General features: G+C 67.7%; 6 protein-coding genes across 6 annotated transcripts; 5 read left to right on the forward strand and 1 right to left on the reverse strand.

The window, feature by feature from the left end:
* The first annotated feature begins 2,393 nt into the window (after window positions 1–2,393).
* Window positions 2,394–3,853, forward strand: FA09DRAFT_317863 (small G-protein Ras1). The gene is made up of 5 exons (XM_025740888.1): window positions 2,394–2,828; window positions 2,889–2,923; window positions 2,987–3,068; window positions 3,132–3,325; window positions 3,381–3,853. The coding sequence occupies exons 1-5, from the start codon at window positions 2,737–2,739 to the stop codon at window positions 3,623–3,625; spliced, it is 648 nt and encodes a 215-aa protein (XP_025598673.1). The 5' UTR covers window positions 2,394–2,736; the 3' UTR covers window positions 3,626–3,853.
* Window positions 3,854–3,855: 2 nt separating this feature from the next.
* FA09DRAFT_329454 (alpha/beta-hydrolase) lies at window positions 3,856–4,849 on the reverse strand. The gene is made up of 3 exons (XM_025742191.1): window positions 4,545–4,849; window positions 4,370–4,486; window positions 3,856–4,314 (listed from the first exon to the last, which is right to left on the reverse strand). The coding sequence occupies exons 1-3, from the start codon at window positions 4,819–4,821 to the stop codon at window positions 3,899–3,901; spliced, it is 810 nt and encodes a 269-aa protein (XP_025598674.1). The 5' UTR covers window positions 4,822–4,849; the 3' UTR covers window positions 3,856–3,898.
* A 339-nt stretch (window positions 4,850–5,188) lies between these two features.
* On the forward strand, window positions 5,189–6,411 carry FA09DRAFT_325255 (NAD(P)-binding protein; the record flags this gene model as incomplete). The annotated part of the gene is made up of 9 exons (XM_025741159.1): window positions 5,189–5,237; window positions 5,290–5,616; window positions 5,670–5,731; window positions 5,774–5,859; window positions 5,911–6,022; window positions 6,075–6,167; window positions 6,226–6,247; window positions 6,306–6,322; window positions 6,376–6,411. The coding sequence occupies 9 exons, from the start codon at window positions 5,189–5,191 to the stop codon at window positions 6,409–6,411; spliced, it is 804 nt and encodes a 267-aa protein (XP_025598675.1).
* Window positions 6,412–7,201: 790 nt separating this feature from the next.
* FA09DRAFT_325256 (DUF1680-domain-containing protein) lies at window positions 7,202–9,624 on the forward strand (the record flags this gene model as incomplete). Its single annotated transcript, XM_025741160.1, has 6 exons — window positions 7,202–7,290; window positions 7,430–7,600; window positions 7,657–7,844; window positions 7,901–8,253; window positions 8,312–9,465; window positions 9,534–9,624. The coding sequence occupies 6 exons, from the start codon at window positions 7,202–7,204 to the stop codon at window positions 9,622–9,624; spliced, it is 2,046 nt and encodes a 681-aa protein (XP_025598676.1).
* A 2,302-nt stretch (window positions 9,625–11,926) lies between these two features.
* Window positions 11,927–13,623, forward strand: FA09DRAFT_296710 (general substrate transporter; the record flags this gene model as incomplete). The annotated part of the gene is made up of 2 exons (XM_025740182.1): window positions 11,927–12,087; window positions 12,147–13,623. 2 exons carry the CDS (start codon window positions 11,927–11,929, stop codon window positions 13,621–13,623), a joined length of 1,638 nt encoding a protein of 545 aa, XP_025598677.1.
* A 1,187-nt stretch (window positions 13,624–14,810) lies between these two features.
* On the forward strand, window positions 14,811–17,356 carry FA09DRAFT_261863 (hypothetical protein). Its single transcript, XM_025739746.1, has one exon. The coding sequence runs from the start codon at window positions 15,229–15,231 to the stop codon at window positions 17,227–17,229; it is 2,001 nt and encodes a 666-aa protein (XP_025598678.1). The 5' UTR covers window positions 14,811–15,228; the 3' UTR covers window positions 17,230–17,356.
* Window positions 17,357–17,664: the final 308 nt, after the last annotated feature.

Here is a 17,664-nt window from a genome sequence, read left to right on the forward strand (position 1 = left end):
GGACATCGAGCGCCCGTGCTGTCGCCCTGCAGAAACGTCTGTCGCAGCGGGCGTGACCGGACCGCCGCCGTCCGACAAATACCCATCCGCAACGGCAGACGGGCTGACTGCTGGCACGCTCAGTGCGCCTTTCTTCGCACTGGCACCCGACGCGCCCCACAGGCCCCAGGCGAAGGAGGCATTCTGCGAGCGGCTGCTCGTAGCCGAGCTCGAGCTAGGCGCAGAGGTCGAGAAGCCACTCTCTGCAGCGTACTCCTCGCTGGCACGCGCGGCCTCGCTGATGAGCGCGTCGCGACGAGCACCAGCGGGCGAGCTCGGCCCGGATGCGTTCGCGTTGCTTCGCGCCGACGCCGAGCCTGTGCTTTTGACGCTTCGCGCAGTGCGCATCGAGGCCTTGCTTGGTGATGCATCCCGCGGCATGCGGCTGTCAACCTTGGCGCGCAGTGTGTTGAAGTCGCCCTCCTGGCTGCTGGCCCGGGTCGGCGGTGCGAATGCCTCGCCGAAATCCTCCTGCATGGCCTCCTGCAGCGAGTGCGGCAGCAGCAGCGCCTCGGTAGTGTCGTCGCGCACCTCGTCCAAGACGCGAGCATTGATGCCAGCCGTTCGAGACGGACCGCCCTTGCCCGCCGAGGTCAATGGCGAGCGGACTGGAGGAGGCGAGGGGCGCCGGCCCTCTGCTGGGAAGACCGGCACGTCTGCTTGCGATGTCGCGCTCAGCAGAGCGCGCGTCACGCGTGCCTCGGACACGCCCACCTCCTTCAGGATCGCCCGGAGAGCCGCCTCGCGTGCATCGTGCCGCTTCTGCTGCGAGTTCAGAGCCGAGACTTGCTGCCTCCGGAGAGCTTCCATCGAGGCGGCATGCTCCTGCGATGCTTCCAGCGCGTCGCTCAACGCTGCAGACAGCTCGGAAACAAGCGCCAGCCTGGATTTTGCTGGATCAGGGCCGGCCAACGACAGTGCAGAGGCTCGGCCGGACTCGATGCCGTCGCTCGCCTCAACGCCAGTGCCGAGCCTTGGAGTTGCGAGCTCTCTCGAGTCAGACTCAGGAAGGGCGGCGGTGTCGGCAGTAGCGCTGACCCGCTCGAGGTCTGCAGCGCCAAGAAGATGAAGCGAAGAGAGCAGCTGCAGGCGTGCCTCCCGCTCGTTGACCTCGAGAGCGTCCTCATCGCCTATGACTGACCGCGGCGCCTGCGCTCGCCGCTGTGCGAAGAGACGCACATCGAGCCCAGACGCATCTGCCGGCGCGAAAGGCGGCGGCGAGCGCATGCTTGTACGAGACGGCGGGCGCGCCCGCACAGAGCCGGCGACGGTGCCGGCGCGCGACGACGCTCGTGAAGGGCGCACCTTGGCGCGCAAGCTCGGCAGCGCATCCTCGACGGTATCGTCTGAGTCGTCGGACTCATCGGCGTCGCCGAAGAGCGAGGTGGAGCTCTGTGAGGGCGAGAGGCGGCGCGTGCTGCTACCGCTGGCGCTTGCGGTGGACGAGACCGAGGCGTGCCGATGCGGCTCTGCGAGCTCGGCCTGCTGCGCCAGTCGCTGCAGGTCGAAGTAGCCAGGGCGGACGCGCTGCGCTTGTGGCTCGGCCGGCCGGAATGCGGCACCACTGGGCATCAGGCGCGGCGATTTCGGGCCAAGGTATCGCTCAATGGCCGGCGGCGAGGTGGCATAGGATGTGCTCGCGGAGCTGCCGCCATCTTCGCTGGCCGCGCCGAGCGGGTCGAGCGCGAACGCGGCAGGCAGCGCCGCTGCCGGGGCCGCGGCGGCGTCCATCGGCGGGCGCGACGGCGGGGCAGACGCCTCGACTGCAGCGCTAGAGGCTACGATGTCAACTACTCAAGGACGTCTTGAGGAGCCGGAACCTCGGAGGCGGAGCAGCCGCAAAGTGCTGAGTAGAGAGTGCGTCCGGCCTCGATGGCAGCGCGCGCGAGAGCTCGACGCGTGTGGGCCCGCCGGCGCGCCGATGCGGCGCTGGCGCAGAGCAGCACCGACGATAAGCGAAAGGCTGCGAGAACTGAGGCGACGCGAGTGAGAAGAGACGGGTGCCGACGGAGTCAGAGATGGGCAGCGGTGCGGGTGAGTGAGTGAGAGGCAGAGGCAGCGGCAGCGGCAGCGGCGAGGGTGTTGGAGTGGAGTGAGCGAGGCCGCTGCGCCCCGTGCGTCACTTCAACACGGCGCCAACTTTGTATTCGCCCGCTCGCGGCGCAGCTGTACTCGCCCTTTCCCGCGGCCTGCTCTCTGCGCGTGTCACGTGTTCATCGGGGCGGCCCCTTGGTCGCGCTGGGCGCATGCGGCGCTCGTAGCAGGCAAGGCACTGCGCCAGTGTCGCCGCTGCCCGCGCGCTGCGCTCTCACGCCCGCCGAAGGCATCCGGCGCCCTCCATCCACCCAACAGCACTCCACTCTCGCCGCTCCTTCTCTCCCTTCTCCCACTCGCTCCTGCACTCGCCGATCGCACTCCCAACGCCCTCTCGTCGCCATTGGCATCGGCCTGGCGCGTCCACCTCGCCTCTCCGTCGCGTGCACTCGCACCGCCCAGCTGGCTGTGCCGCATCCGGACCACTCTGCGCCGCTCCACCACCCTCGCTCCTGGCCTTCGCCGCCCGTCGCCCTCGTCGCACCGCTCTTCTGCTCGCCAGCTGCTCTCCAGTAGCCTAGCCGCGCCAGCACTCCGCTCTCAGCTCGTTCTGCTGCGCCTGTCTCCCTTGTCCCCCGTTTCCCTTTCGCGCGCACGCCCAGCATGCAGGCGGCCTTTCTGCGCGAGTACAAGCTCGTCGTTGTCGGCGGCGGAGGTGTCGGCAAGTCGGCCCTCACGATCCAGTTCATCCAGAGGTGAGCGGCACGTGTTGTGTGCTGCTTTGAGCTGGTCTGATGGATGTGTGCCGGCTGCAGTCACTTCGTCGATGAGTACGACCCGACGATCGAGGGTGAGTCTGCCGTTGCGCCTCTTGACTTGTGCCCGGCACTGACGCGATAGTTGCGCGCCGCAGACTCGTACCGCAAGCAGTGCGTGATCGACGAGGAGGTTGCACTGCTGGATGTGCTGGACACGGCCGGCCAGGAGGAGTACAGGTGAGCCGCACACAGACCTGCACTGGATGGCGCAGCGGGCGCTGATATGCGTGCCATCCACAGCGCCATGCGGGAGCAGTACATGCGGACGGGCGAGGGCTTCCTGCTCGTGTACAGCATCACGTCGCGCAACTCGTTCGACGAGATCTCGACGTTCCACCAGCAGATCCTGCGCGTGAAGGACAAGGACTACTTCCCCGTCATTGTCGTCGCGAACAAGTGCGACCTCGAGTACGAGCGGCAAGTGGGCAGCCACGGTGCGTTGCACGGCTGATGCGTGCTGCGTTGCAAACCCTCTGACACCTTGCACAGAGGGCCGCGAGCTGGCCAAGCACTTTGGCTGCCGCTTCATCGAGACGTCGGCCAAGCAACGCATCAACGTCGACGAGGCCTTCTCGAACCTCGTGCGCGAGATCCGGCGCTACAACAAGGAGCAGACGATGGGCCGTCCGGGCGTCGCAGGACCGGGCGGTGCCGGCGGGCCGGGCATGGAGCGCTTCCAGCAGGAGGGCGCAACGAAGAAGGACGGCTGCTGCGCCTGCTGCGTGGTCCTGTGAGGGAGCCCACTGCACACACGCTCGCCTATCCCCTCGTCGCTGCTGTGTGCATCTTGTCACGCACGCTGCGACACCTCATGCCCACCTTTCATCTTCCGCGCCGCTCCACCGCAGCGCGCCTTCTTTGTGCCCCTTCCTTCTTTTGTTGCGCCCACCCCAGCACAAGGCCCTCTTTCCCGTCACTCTCTTACCCGGCAATCCCACTGCCACGTTCACACACACATGAGCTAATGAAAAACGCCGCATGTCAATCCCGCTGTGGTGGTGTGCGGCTCACGGCTGGGCGCACAGCTCCTGCGCCGCCTCAATGACGGCGGCCACCATGCGCGGCGTGACGATGTGGCCGACGCCCGGCTCGAGGGCGACGCTGACGCGCACGCCCGCCTGCGCCAGCTCGCCGGCGACGGCGTGGATCTCGGCGGGCCTGAAGTACCGGTCGCCCTCGCCGCAAATCAGGCGCACAAAGGTATGCTCCGCGTCGGGCACGGCGCTGCTTGGCGGTGCGCTGCGCTGGGCTTCCTCGGCCGTGAAGGTGCCGGCGCGCCGAGGAAAGGGCGGCAGAGAGGCCAGACGCGTGCCTGCGAGTGCGAGCACGTAGGCCGGCCGCAGCACCTCGGTGTTGTCGGGCTCGCGCAGGGCGCAGAGCATGTACGTGTTGGCGAGGTTGGCGCCTTGGCTGAAGCCGACGACTGGGATGGGACGGGGTAAGTGCGGCGCAGCAGCTTGCGGCGCAGCAGCACGCACCGACAACGCGCGTCGGCGGCACGCCGCACTCGGCCAGCTCGCCCAGCGTCTTTTGCAGGCACAGCAACGACGAGTACACGTATGGTCCGTTGTACTCGAGCTGCTCAGGTTTGGTCACTGTGGTGGGCAGGCAGCGTAAGTGGCCGTCAGGCGACGCGACCGCGTGCTGCCTCACCGCTGTGGCTCTCGGGATACCAGATGCCATCTGCGGCCGCGAGGCTGATCACAGCCACGTCTGAGCTTGCCTCGTCGCCCTCCTCGAGGCGCTCCTCGGCGCCGCCGAAGCAGCGGTGCAGCGCGGGCAGGAAGGCGTCGGCAAAGTCGGCCGCGTTGTCGCCGCGGCCGTGCAGCAGCACCACGGCGGCGCGGGTCCGAGGCGTCGGGCGCGAGAGGTACGCCAGCGCTGGCTGCAGTGCGTGCGGCAGAGGGTCGTCCCAGTCGGGAGCCTGCATGCTCGGCGACAGTCTGGCTTGATGTGGTGGTGTGAGGCCGATGTGCGCGGCTGCGGGTCACCAAGTCACGCGGCGCGCCGCGTGGCCAGTGCGTCGACGCGCTCGAAAGGAGCTCTCTTCACAGTCGACCCGGCGCATTCAGCCCGCCTCTTTGCTCAATAGGCGCCGTATCCAAGAGCTTGCTTCGCACAGCATTTTGGGCTATACCCGTGGCGCAACGAGCCGAGCGCATGCTCGGCAAATGGCTTCGCTCCTCGGCAGCGTCGAGTCAAGCGCGTCGCGTCTGAGGCGGGTGGAGGTGCCTCCACATCCGCTCCTGCCCACGGCTCAGGAGGCAGCCTCCCGACCCTCACACCCCGTCAGCAGCATGGTCGCACCCAACGAGTCGCTCAGCGAGCGCAGCGTGCTCATCACCGGTGCGCTTGTCCGCGCCTGCCGTGTCCATACAGCCTCTGACGCCGCGCACAGGCGCCTCGAGCGGCATCGGCGCCGCAACAGCCGTGGCGCTGTGCACGCGCAACGCGCCGCAGGCGCTGGCGCTGCACTACAACTCCAACACCGCCGGCGCCGAAGCCACGGCCAAGCAGTGCCGTGAGGCCGCTCCAGGCACGCGCATCGAGACGTTCCAGGCCGACATGGGCGACGAGCAGGCCGTGCAGCGCCTCTACGACGAGGTGCGCAAGGCATTCGGCCGCGTCGACGCCATGTTCGTCAACGCGGGCAACAACGGCGGGGCTCATCTCGGGCCACAGGGCGACATCGAGAATTTGAGCGTCGCGCAGTTCCGCAAGACCTGTTAGTAGCCTGGCTGCGCCGCCGTCGCAGAGCCTCACCTATGCTGCTCGCAGGGGAGGTCAACACGCTCGCGCCCTTCATTCTGACTCGCGCGGCGCTCGGCGAGATGGCACAGGTGAGCTTTGCGGAGACGCTGATGCTGACGTGTGCTGACTAGCAAGCACAGCGCAAGTGGGGCCGCATCGTGTACTGCAGCTCCGTCGCGGCTCTCACTGGCGGCGTGGTGGGTCCTCACTACGCCTCGTAAGTCTCAACATGGCCCGTCTCGATCTCGCTCTGACATGCGCTTCATAGCTCCAAGTCGGCGCTGCATGGCATGCTGCGCTGGACGGCCACGCGGCACGCCAAGGACGGCATCACCTGCAACGCCGTCGCGCCGGCGCTGATCGACCAGACGGGCATGATCGTGAGGCCTGCTGCGTGCCTCAAGCGCATCAGTAGCTGACTGTCCACATCAGGACTCGTCCAAGATGGACGCCTCGACGAAGAGCTCGCTGGAGGGCAACATCCCTATCGGCCGCCTGGGCCGCGTGGAGGAGTGCGTCGATGTGGTGAGTACGCCTCGCTGCTGGTGCTGCTCGGACAGCCTGCTGACTCCGGCGTTTGCAGATCTTGCTGCTGCTCACCAACGGTGAGAGAACGAGAACTCGTTCGCGGCGCAGACGGATACTGACCACCTGCGATGCCAGCCTATATCTCGAATAAGGTGCGCAAGCAGCGGCAGGAGCATGGGAACAGCTGCTGACCAGCCTCACACAGGTCTGGGCCGTCGATGGTGGATGGACGATGCAGTAGGGGCGGCACACGACAGCGCTCTGCCACGTCCGAGGCGAGCCTGGTCGCCCTTGTGACACAGCCTTCGGCGTCAGAGAGTTCTTCTGCGGATGATGGTGGTGCAGCAGAGAGTGCTGCCGCTCGCCCGGCCATGTGTGCAGCGCCAAGGGCGACTAGGCGGCCACCGCTGAGAGTGCCCGAGATACCCGCGACAATAACAAATGTGTGGGCAGACGAAGGAGCGCTCAGGCATGCGTTGACACATGCGCGCAGCAGCCGTACGGACAGATGCGCCAGCAGTCTTGTCTGGCACACGACAGCCGCAGCAGCTTGCAGCGAGAGGGGCTCCTCTGGCCGGCATCCCCGCGTCGCGTTGGCGCGCCACGGCAATCTGCGAGAATGCCGCCGGCCAAGCGGCTAGCCCGAGCCTGCGGTGCAAGTGCCGCGATTAATCTTGCGCCCGGCCGCGATTACTTGCGATTACAAGATGGCAGCTGCGCGCTTGCACCGGCCGCCGGTGCGCCCGGAGCCGCGCCCTGCCTCCACAGCGGATCTTCCTGCGTGCTGCGGGCGGCAGCGCAGCGAGAGGCAAAAAGCTGCGCTCTGGGACGCTCCGCACGTTGGCGATGCCCCGACGCACGGGTCCTGCACCTGCCGCTGCACGCTCGCTGCACCTGTCTGTCCCGCTCCTCGGATGCCGAGGCGGCGGCGGCGAGACGTCGGCGGCCCGCCGTGCACATGAAGAGGCCGAGATTGGCGGCTGCTCCGCCCCGCATTCCCCACATCCCTCTCTCCTCTCCCGTGTGCCACCATGAGTGCCTCCGCCTCCTCCTCCAGCGAGACGACGCGCTACCCGCACGACCGCTTCCTCACCACGAGCGTGTCGCCCGACTCCTTCTGGTGAGTGCAGCTTTGGCTCCTGCATCTGCGATGTGGCTCGTGCGCAGGCCGCAGCTGCCTTGCCTGGGCCTGCACCCGCTGCGAGCTCCTCGTCCATGCACCTCCTGCTCCCTGCCGCACAGACTCACATTCTTTCCAGGGGCCGCTGGCGCGATGCCGTGCGCGAGGTCAGCCTGCCCGTGCAGCTCAAGCTGCTGAAGGACACGGGCCGCTACGACTGCTTCGACCTCAAGCCGATCCCCTACTACAAGAAGCCGATGGACGTGTGGCCCGTGCCACAACATCTGTTTTGGGAGTCGGACTGCGCAAAGTGAGGGAATTGAGTACTTTTGCGACAGGGCGCTTGACTGACAGGCGGGGCCGCAGGATCATCGAGGCGCTGGCGTACCTGCAGCCCGAGTACCCGGACAAGGAGCAGCGCGGCCACATCGACCACCTGGTCGACCTCATCGAGAAGGCACAGCAGCCCGACGGCTACCTCAACGTGCACTTTGTCGTCAACGAGCCCGAGAAGCGCTGGAGCAATCTGCGCGACCTGCACGAGCTGTACAACGGTGAGTTGCGCCGAGAAGCGAGAGCCAGAGCCGCGCTGACAGCTTCATCTCCACAGGCGGCCACCTGATCGAGGCGGCGCTGGCACACCACAAGCTCACTGACTCGGATCAGTTCCTCAACGTCATGCTCCGCTTCGTCAAGTACGTCGCCTCCGTCTTCGGCCCCGAGTCGGAGGGCAAGACGCCCGGCTACCCGGGACACCCGGAGATCGAGCTGGCGCTCATGCGCCTCTACCACCGCACGGGCGACAAGACGAGCCTCGACCTGGCGCGCTACTTCATCACCGAGCGCGGCCGCGACGGTGGCAAGTACTACGTCGACGAGCAGGCGCGGCGCGGCGAGCACCCGCAGCTGGCGCCGGCGATGATGCCCAAGAAGGGCTCTTACTGGTACATGCAGGCCCAGAGCGTCAGTACGGCTCCAGAGCGTCAATGCGGACCTCGCTGACATGCGCACGCACGCACAGCTCATCAAGGACCAGCAAGAGATCGAGGGCCACTCGGTGCGCGCCATGTACCTGCTCACCGCCGTCGCCGACTTTGCCGAGACGTGCGAGTCGGCGGGCGTCTCGGACGCCGAGGCGGCGCCGCTCAAGGAGGCCGTGTACCGCCTCTGGGACAACATGGTCAGCAGCAAGATGTACGTCACTGGCGGCATCGGCAGCATCAAGCAGTGGGAGGGGTTCGCCATTCCGCACTTTCTGCCCCAGGGCACCGACGAGGGCGGCTGCTACGCCGAGACGTGCGCGGCCATCGGCATCATTATGCTCTCCGAGCGCATGCTCGCGCTGCAGCTCGACTCGCACGTCGCCGACGTCGCCGAGCGTGCGCTGTACAACGCCAGTGTCACGACGGGCATGTCCGTCGACGGCAAGTCGTTCACCTATGAGAACCAGCTGGCGAGCTGCGACAAGGACCTGTGCAACCGGCACGAGTGGTTCGAATGCGCCTGCTGCCCGCCCAACGTGCTGCGCACGCTCGGCGTCATCGGCGGCTTCTTCTGGTCGGCGCTCGACCAGAAGAGCGTCGCCATCCACCACTACTTTGACGGCACGATCACGCACGGCGACCTCAAGGTGACGCTCAAGACCAACTACCCGTGGAGCGGCAAGGTGCAATTCGACGTCAAGGCGTCGGCCGGGCAGAAGGTGCTGGTGCGCATCCCCGACTGGGCCGGCGACGAGTACACCTCCTCGCCGCAGGTGCAGCGCGCCGGCAACGGCTACGTCGAGCTCGGCGCCGGCGAGACGACGCTGGAGCTGCCGCTCAAGCCGCGCTTCTCCTTCTCGCACCCGCACACGGGACAGGACCTCGTCACGCTGCACTACGGCCCGCTCGTGTACTGTCTCGAGGACACGGACAACGCGTGGGTGCAGAACCACTTCAAGGACCTCACCATCTCGGCCAGCTACGACCTCTCGGCCGCCACGGAGGAGGTGCGCGACGGCGTCACATACCTGCGTCTGCCCAAGGCCGGCTACCACCGCGAGCCCGTCGCGTACGTGCCCGCCGTGCGCAGCGGCGCCTCGCAGAAGAACGGCGCCTCGTACGCCCGCGTCACCGCAACGATGGGCGGCATGTCGCCGGTGCCGCAGTACGTCGAGAAGGAGGGCGAGGGCAAGTGAGTACTCGCGGCAAGGACAGACGGCCGCCACCGCTCGATTCGTGCTGACTTGAGCTACCTCTCAGGGACTTGCTCTTCATTCCCTACTACTTCAGGGCGAACCGCGAGCGCAAGCAGAGCGTACACATGCGCACGTCGCTCCGGCGCAAGATCTAAGGCTATGTCATGTGTCCAGCAGAGTACCCCATCTAATGCCATACATGCCTCGCATTCAATGCTCGAGTGCCTCGCTTGTGTCGTGTGGCCTGCCTTACTGGGAACACGAGCGCATGCACTGCGACACGCGCTCGGTCCGTGTCGCCACGCCCGGCTTGGCTCAGCCGTAGCGTCCGGCTAGGCCTGCCGACTTGCCTAGCCCGTGTGGCGAGGTGACGCCGTCGAGCATGCTGCAAGGTCCCCTCCACGAGGCCTCGATGCAGGTACCACCCTGCCGGCATACATGCAAGCTCCACGACGACGAGTTACCCGAACGCCGAATCACCCGAGTTGCTGCCAGGGCTGCGAAGGAGCAACCTGATTGCGCTGGCTGACGCGAGCGCGCAGTAGCGATGATCAGCGAGGCGGCTCGCATGCCGGTCGCCGACGTTCAAGTTGCCCGAGAGAGCAGACGTGGCGCCTCGCTCGGCCAGCGCCAGCAGCAACGACAGGGTCGGGCGATCTCCATGCTCTCTCCGCCCGGCACTCCATGCGTGCTGATGGGCCGGCCGGTGCCTCGATCCTCGGCTGCCCGGCATCACCGTGCAGGCGTGCGGAGGCATCCGTCGGAGGCTCTGTCTGGGAATCTCTTCTCCATACTTGCCCCTTCGCCCGCCTTTCTCCGCAGCCGCGACGGCGGCGAGGGAAATGTCAGGCAATTGCGGGGTCCCCAGCTCCGTGCCGTGTGGAGAGCCGGCGGCCCGTGGCCGGCTTGCAGCGGCCCTAAGGCCCCAGATTCCCAGTGCGCGGCAGGGGCGCGCTGGGTGCCCATGGTACGCTGCGCACGGCTATCTGATGGGCCGCTGACAGCAAGCGGCATGCACGCATGCACAGGGCGAAGATCTCCAGGCCGAGGAGCGACAGATTCCCGTCGCCCGAGCGTTCATGCCGCCGCGTGCCGGGCAGCGTGCAGGTGGGACAAGGCGTGAGGGGCCAGCAGCGTGGAGGAGTGCTGCCGGCCGTGGCACGAGCCCCCAAGCGGAGCGCGAACGCTGTTGTGCGGCCAGCAGGCTGCTGACCCGGCATGCGCTCTGCCGCCGGCTGACTGCTGGAGGCCTTTGCCCCGACAGCCCCGCTGGCGCTGCCGCCCGTCGGCTCCCCGCACTGCCTGAGCGCGCCGGCGGGCCCGGCATCGCGGGAATCTCCACCCCCGCATTGCGTACCGAATGTCCCGCTGTCACACGCCTCGCTGCCGCAGTGCCCGTTCGGCGCTACGCGGCCCATCAAGAGGCAAGGCGCGGTCCGGCCACCCCTGCGAGCGCAAGGCACGCCGCCAGCGCCGCCACAGACGCATGCAAGCCGGCCGAGGCCGTCGAGATGCAGCGGGCGAATGACAGGCGCGCAGGGGCACAGGAGCGCTGCGTCTGCCCAGCCGCTCTTGATGGCGCCAGAGCTTGCGCCGTGCCGCCGGGCGACGAGTCTGGGCCTGTCTCTCCTGCCGCCGTGCCGCTGCTGCCTGCCGCCGCAGCGGCGGAGCGCATAGATGCTGCAGCGCCGTGCCCACGGCCCGCCGTCGAGGTGCGTTGTGCCGCCGTCGGGGCTGGTGAGATGCGCGAGGGTCCGGAGCACGGTGGCCGCGCGCGAGTCACCCCATGCTCCGCATCTGCGCTGCTGCCGCCGCCGTACACGCGTCCATCTGGCACCACCCCGCGCGCCGACGCCTCGTGCGCGCCTCCTGCGCCGCAGTTCTCTGTGCGCATGATGGCATGTGGGGCTCCGCACCGCCAATGTCACAAGCGGTGCCTGGAGCGGCGGGCTTGCGAGGGCGAGCATTGCCGAGGCGGGCGCCACGGCGCGGCGGTGCGCGCAAAGCGTGGCGCCATGGCGGCGTGCCGCGAAAAGAGTGCGAGCCGCGCGCACACAGCCGAGGTGCGCGGGCGGCGGCAGAGCAAAGCGGAGACGCGCGCGCCTCGGTCTGCTGCCGCCGTGCGCACCTGCGCCGCCGCCGTGCCGCCTGCGCCGCCGCGCCCTTCGCGCTTCCCGCCGCCCTTCGCACCGTGCTCTCACCGCTCCTCCGCCGCGCCGCCGCCGTCCCTGCCCCACTGATCGCTCCTGCAAGGCCCAGCTGCGGGGTGCAGCAGCGTGCAGCAGATCCCCGACGCCGCCGCTCCTGTACATAAGGCGCACCTCTTGGCCCCTCCGCCCTTCCTGTCTCCCCACACTCTCTCACCCACTCCCCTCTCCCTCACCCACCATGAGCGAGCTCAAGTACGACAGCGAGGGCCAGAACGCCCTGCGCATCGAGCACGAGGACGAGCAGCGCATGCGCGCCACGCTCGGTGCCAGCTACGACCAGGTCGTCAGCGGCGCCAAGGCTGCCGCCGACGCCGAGCACGTCGACCTCGGCGTGTTCGCGGCGCTGCGCACGCACTGGAAGGCCACGCTCTTCAGCATGGGTCTCTCCTTCGCACTCGTCATGGAGGGGTGAGGCCGAGCCGCGCGTGCTGCCACTGCTGCTCCGCATGCTGACCCACGCGCCCCAGCTACGACGTCGTCGTCATCAACTCCTTCTACGGCCAGAGCCAGTTCATCAACACCTTCGGCACCGTGCTGCCCAACGGCGAGAAGGTCATCACGGCGCCGTGGCAGACGGGCCTCAGCAACTCGGCCCTGGTCGGCGAGGTCATCGGTCTCGGCCTCAACGGCTGGGCGTCGGACCGCTTCGGCTACCGCAAGACGTACATGGTCTCGATGGCCGTCATGATGATCACCGTCCTCGCACCCGTCCTCGCCCGCTCGCTGCCCGCCCTCTCCGCCGGCGAGGTGCTCATGGGCATCCCGTGGGGCGTGTTCCAGACGCTCACCACCGCCTACGCGTCCGAGATCGCCCCCGTCATGCTGCGCCCCTACCTCACGTCCTTCGTCTGCGCCTGCTGGGGCCTCGGCATCCTCCTCTCCTCGATCGTCGTCAAGCTCACGCTCGTCATCCCCGGCGAGTGGAGCTGGCGCCTGCCCTTCGCCCTGCAGTGGGTCTGGCCCATCCCGCTGGCGCTCATCGCCTTCTTCGCACCCGAGTCGCCGTGGTACCTCGTGCGCCACCAGCGCTTCGACGACGCCCGCAAGGCGCTCAAGAAGCTGCAGACCAAGAACAGCGGCGACGACCAGCACATCGAGCACCAGGTCGCGTTCATGAACCACACCAACGCCCTCGAGAAGGCCGAGCAGTCGGGCGCCTCGTACTTTGAGTGCTTCAAGGGCACGTCGCTGCGCCGCACCGAGATCGTCGCTGTCGTGTGGGCGCTGCAGTGGCTGTGCGGCAACCCGCTCATGTCGTACGCCGTCACCTTCTACCGCCGCGCCGGCCTCGACGAGAACACGGCCTTCTCGCTCAACTGCATCATGAATACGACGTACCTCATCGGCACCGCCTCGTCCTGGTTCCTCATGCGCTGGTTCGGCCGCCGCACCCTCTACCTCGCTGGCTGCGTCATGTGCTGCGCGCACCTCATCGCCATCGGCACGCTCGGCTTCTTCTCCGGCGAGGCCGTCTCGTGGGCCACCGGCTCGCTGCTCATCACCTTCGCGCTCGGCTACAACTGCACCATCGGCCCCGTCTGCTACACGATCGTCGCCGAGATCCCGTCGAGCCGCCTGCGCGCCAAGTCGATCGTGCTCTCGCGCCTCACATACGTCCTCACCGGCCTGCTCACCAACACGCTCACGCCGCGCATGCTCTCGCCCGACGCCTGGAACTGGGGCGCCAAGGGCGCCTTCCTGTACCTCGGCACGTGCGCTCTCTGCGGCATCTGGTGCTGGTTCCGCCTGCCCGAGACGGCCAACCGCACGTACGCCGAGGTCGACGAGCTCTTCGCCCGCGGCATCGCGGCGCGCAAGTTCTCCACGACGCAGGTCAACCTGTACGAGACGGAGAAGCGCCACGCCGTTGTCCGCGCCGACTCGCTCAACGACGACAAGGTGCTCGACGACAAGGACCTGCGCACGGCCACGCTCGATGCCTAAGCCTCTCTTTACGCTCTCCACGTCATCTATCTCTCTCGCTCCCGCCCCCGCTGTATCCCCTGCTCCGTTTTCCCCATCGCCGCCCCGCCGCGTCGCCTGCTCCCGCCACCCTGCTCCCGCCTGCCGCTGCACGCCGCCTGCTCTTCACTGTCACGCTGAAATAACAATCGATGCCACGCACTACCTGCCTGTGTGAGACTGCCGCGGCCTGCCGAAGCTTGTGCGAGGGTCAAGCGTCGGCGGCAGCCGTTGCCGGACGATGGGCGGACGGGGCGCAGCGCCTGACCGCCGCTTGCTGCGGCACGCCGCACGCGCCTCGGCTCGCGCACGTGTCGCCTGCAACGTCCGCACCACCAGCATCAGCGCCGCTCTGACACAGCCATGTGCTGTACCACTTCTCTTGACGGCTACTCGTCAGCTGCGTCTAGCTTGCTCGTCATCGACACGCTTGTTCCGCCGCGAGATGGCAGCGCAAAGGCAACAAGGAAGTGTCGTCACGAGCGCGTGTCGTCGACCGACTCCAGCACCCTCGTGTCCTCGAGGCGCCCACTCGCCGCGCCGCACTCGCCATTGAGTCGCCCTTCCTCATCGCTTTGTCCAGCCTCTTATCGCGGAAGCTCACGGCAAGCACCTCATCGTCTTTGTAAGCAGCGGCAAAGCCGACTTTGCCCTGCCGCTGCATCGAGATGATCAAGAGGAACGAGCGACTCCTCGGCCGCCCTGTGGCGCGTGCCTCACGCGTCGTGTACCTCATCGCAGCACGCCGCATCGAGGGCGAGTGCGTGCCTTGAAACGTGCACGCTATCGCACATCAGTGTCGGAGTACGTGCCTTGCCCTCGCTCAAGGTATCAGGGACCGAGACGAGCGCCACCGACGTAGCAGCGGCTTGGAGGACAGTAGCACGTACACGCGAGGTCAGGATTGGTGACAAGAGCGCGCGCAACGAGGGGCGCGAGCAGAAGCAGACGATGCTTTGTTGCCGTTGTGACACGCTGCGCAAGCGGTGCTGCGGCTCAGGGCAGCCCATCTGTGTCAGGGGCCGCCAGCTGATGGAAGCGCCCCTATGTAGATCGCCGCATTGCCCCTGAGCGATGCCGCCGCTGGCCTGGCACTCCGCCGCCGCGCTCTCTTCGCCGCTTGCTTCGTTCCGGAAGACTCTGGCCCACTAACATCAGCTGCCCCGCAAACTGAAGTGCGGCGACACCCTCGCGGTCTCTCGAGGTCTCCAAGTCTCGTCGGTTGCGGGACAGGGATGACGATGCTCGACTTCTGGGCAGCGAGATACGCCGCGTTCCAGCGGCAGCTGCGCCCTCTCCTGTGGTAACAAGCTCGGGGCCGAGCGAGCCGCCGGCACCAGGCACCGCTCGAGGACCGAGCACGCACCGACGGGCGCAGGTCCCGCCAACTCCTTCCGTCGAGAAGGCAGACAGGGGCGGCCGATTCAGGCACGGACTTCATTGGCCAGCTTCATCAAGCGGCTGCGCGCGTCCTGCTTCTCTTGCAGCATGCAGGCGGCAGCGCATGGGCACGCCTGCAGCTCATAAGCTGGAGCTATACCTCCGCATCGCTCCTAGCTGCTCCTCCTCTCTCCTGTCGCCATCACCATGCCGCAGCGCCAGCCGCGCCGCGACTCGCTCAAGTCGACGACGGGCTCGGTGCACAGTGCCAAGTCGGCGGGCAAGCGTCTCAGCGCCCTTGTGCGCTCGCCGCCCGTCGAGGAGCCGCCGGTGCGCCACATCGACGACCCACAGTCGGCGCTCGCCGGCGTCGCCCGCCTGCTCACGCGCGACAAGACGCAAGCACGCCGCTACCCGCCCTCGGCACCGTCGAACGCCCGTGCCCGCGACCTGCACAATGCCGAGCCGGCGCCCGACAGCTCGACGCCAAGCAGCTCCGGCAGTGCGCGCAGCTTCAACCCGCTGCAGCTGCTGCGCAGCGCCTCGATCAAGAGCCAGCGCAGCGTGCAGGAGCACGAGTCGCAGACGCTCGCCACGTCCGTCGACGTGCCCGCACCGGAGCGACGGCGCAGCTCCAGTCCACCTCGGGCGCCTTCGGCTCAGCGACGCAAGCGCAGCTTTGACGCAGCCAGCATGCTGATGCTGCGCAAGCGCTCCTCGGACCCGAACAACACGTCCGAGACACAGCTGCCCGCCAGATGGACGGAGCGCAAGCAGGAGGCCAAGACGATCCTGCGCACCGCCTCGCCGCGCATCAGCGGCAACGGCAAGGCCGCCGTCAGCTTCTCGCCCGCTACGGCACACCGCAGCGAGAGCCGCACGCTGGAAGAGGCGCTGCGCGAGGGCAGCTGGAGCAGCGACTGGTCGCCCACTGCGATCGAGCACCCGGCAGAGCTGCGCAGCGCCGGCTCCAAGTCGGCCGGCATGCCCAGCCGCAGTCCTACACGCAGCCTGCCGCGCTCGCCCAACACGTCTCGCGCTGTCCGGCCGTCCACGAGCGACGGCAGCTTCATGCCACGTGCGCCGCTCGAGCGTGTGGCGCACCTCGACCGTGCAGCGCAGTTCGCAACGCCGCCGAACCGCGCTCGTCCACGCACGCCGCTGAGCGTGCATGGCGACGCGGCCTCGGTGTGGACACAGTGCAGCGGCCGCAGTGTCACGAGTGCGCGCAGCACGGCCGCTCGTCAGATTGTCTCGCCAGCGAAGTCGCAGACCACAGGCTGGACGGCCGAGCCCGATCCGCTGTACATCGGCCCACGCATGCCTCGACTCACGCTGCTGCAGGTCGTGCAGGACGACCTCGACGACACCTCGTCAGTCGCTGCATCGGCCAAGTCGCGCAATCCGAGCACCAACGGCTCGGCGCGCGAAAGCATGAAGAGCCACACCAGCGACTCGTCTCAGCCGGACCGTCTGCGCCACTCGACGAGCGTGTCGGAGCGCCTCAACTCGCTTGTCAACAGCGCGGCCTCGGCCATCGGCCTCTCGCCGCGCAAGTCGGCCGGCACGTCGTCAGAGCGCAGCGGACAGCTGAGCAGCTCGTCCTCGCTGCGTAGCCAGCAGCGCTCACCGTCGAAGTCAATCGAGCGCAGGTCCATGGCCGCGCCCGTTGCGACCCGCCGACCCATGACGGCACCGCACGATGCCGGCAGCAAGCCGTTTGCCTACATCCCGAACCACCTGACGCGCGAAGATGTCAACAACTACATCGACGTCGGCCTCCGCTCGCCGCTGCTCGCAGCGCTGTCCACCGCGACGCTGAGCATGCGGACCATGTCCGTCGACCTGCCTCTGTCTGCCGTGTCCACCGACATGCCCCTCTCGCCGCGCTCTGGCACCTCCAGTGTCGACCCGCGCGACACCTCGCGTCTCTCTGCCGCTTCGGTCTCGACGCGCGGCCAATCACGCCTCTCTGCCGCCTCGACGCACTGCTCGTCGCGCACTGGTGACATGTTCCTGAGCGCCGACACCCAAGACGACGAGTTTGCACAGGCTGGGCCATTCCGACGGCCGAGCGAAGAGGAGGATCGTGTTGCGGAGGCAAAGAGCGAGGCCGACGGCGCAGAAGAAGCACATACGACGCCGCGTGCTCGTGAGATGCCGCTTCTTGACCTCTCGACAGACTCGGGCATGCAAGAGCAGAGGTGAGTGACAAGTCTCTCGGCAGCGACAGACCTTCGCTAAGCATCAGCAGCTATGATGTGCCCGAGCAGGAGCGGGAGGCGTCGCCAGAGCCCGTCGGTACTGTGGTGCCGAGCCCGAGAGAAGATGGTGCAGGAACACGTTTCACGGAAGCGCTGGAGCCGAGCCCACCTTCGACGCCGAGCTCGCCTGTGACTGCCAAGCTGAGCGGCGCTGAAGGTGGCACGAGGACAAGAGGAGCGTCGCTATCTAGCTCCCGCATGCTCGTCGCCTCGCGGCAGCGCATCGAGAACATCCTCAGTGCCGGACCGCAGCCGCTGAAAGGCTTCAAGGCGCGGCGGCCGCAGGAAGCTCCGACGTCACCGAAGCGAACGACACGGCAGCGTCTGCTGTCGCTCTTCCGCGGCTCGAGCTCGTCGGCGCCGCTGCAGCCACTGCCCG

The sequence above is a fragment of the Tilletiopsis washingtonensis genome, assembly GCF_003144115.1.
Source record: "Tilletiopsis washingtonensis strain MCA 4186 unplaced genomic scaffold FA09scaffold_9, whole genome shotgun sequence".
NCBI lineage: Eukaryota > Fungi > Basidiomycota > Exobasidiomycetes > Entylomatales > Tilletiopsis > Tilletiopsis washingtonensis.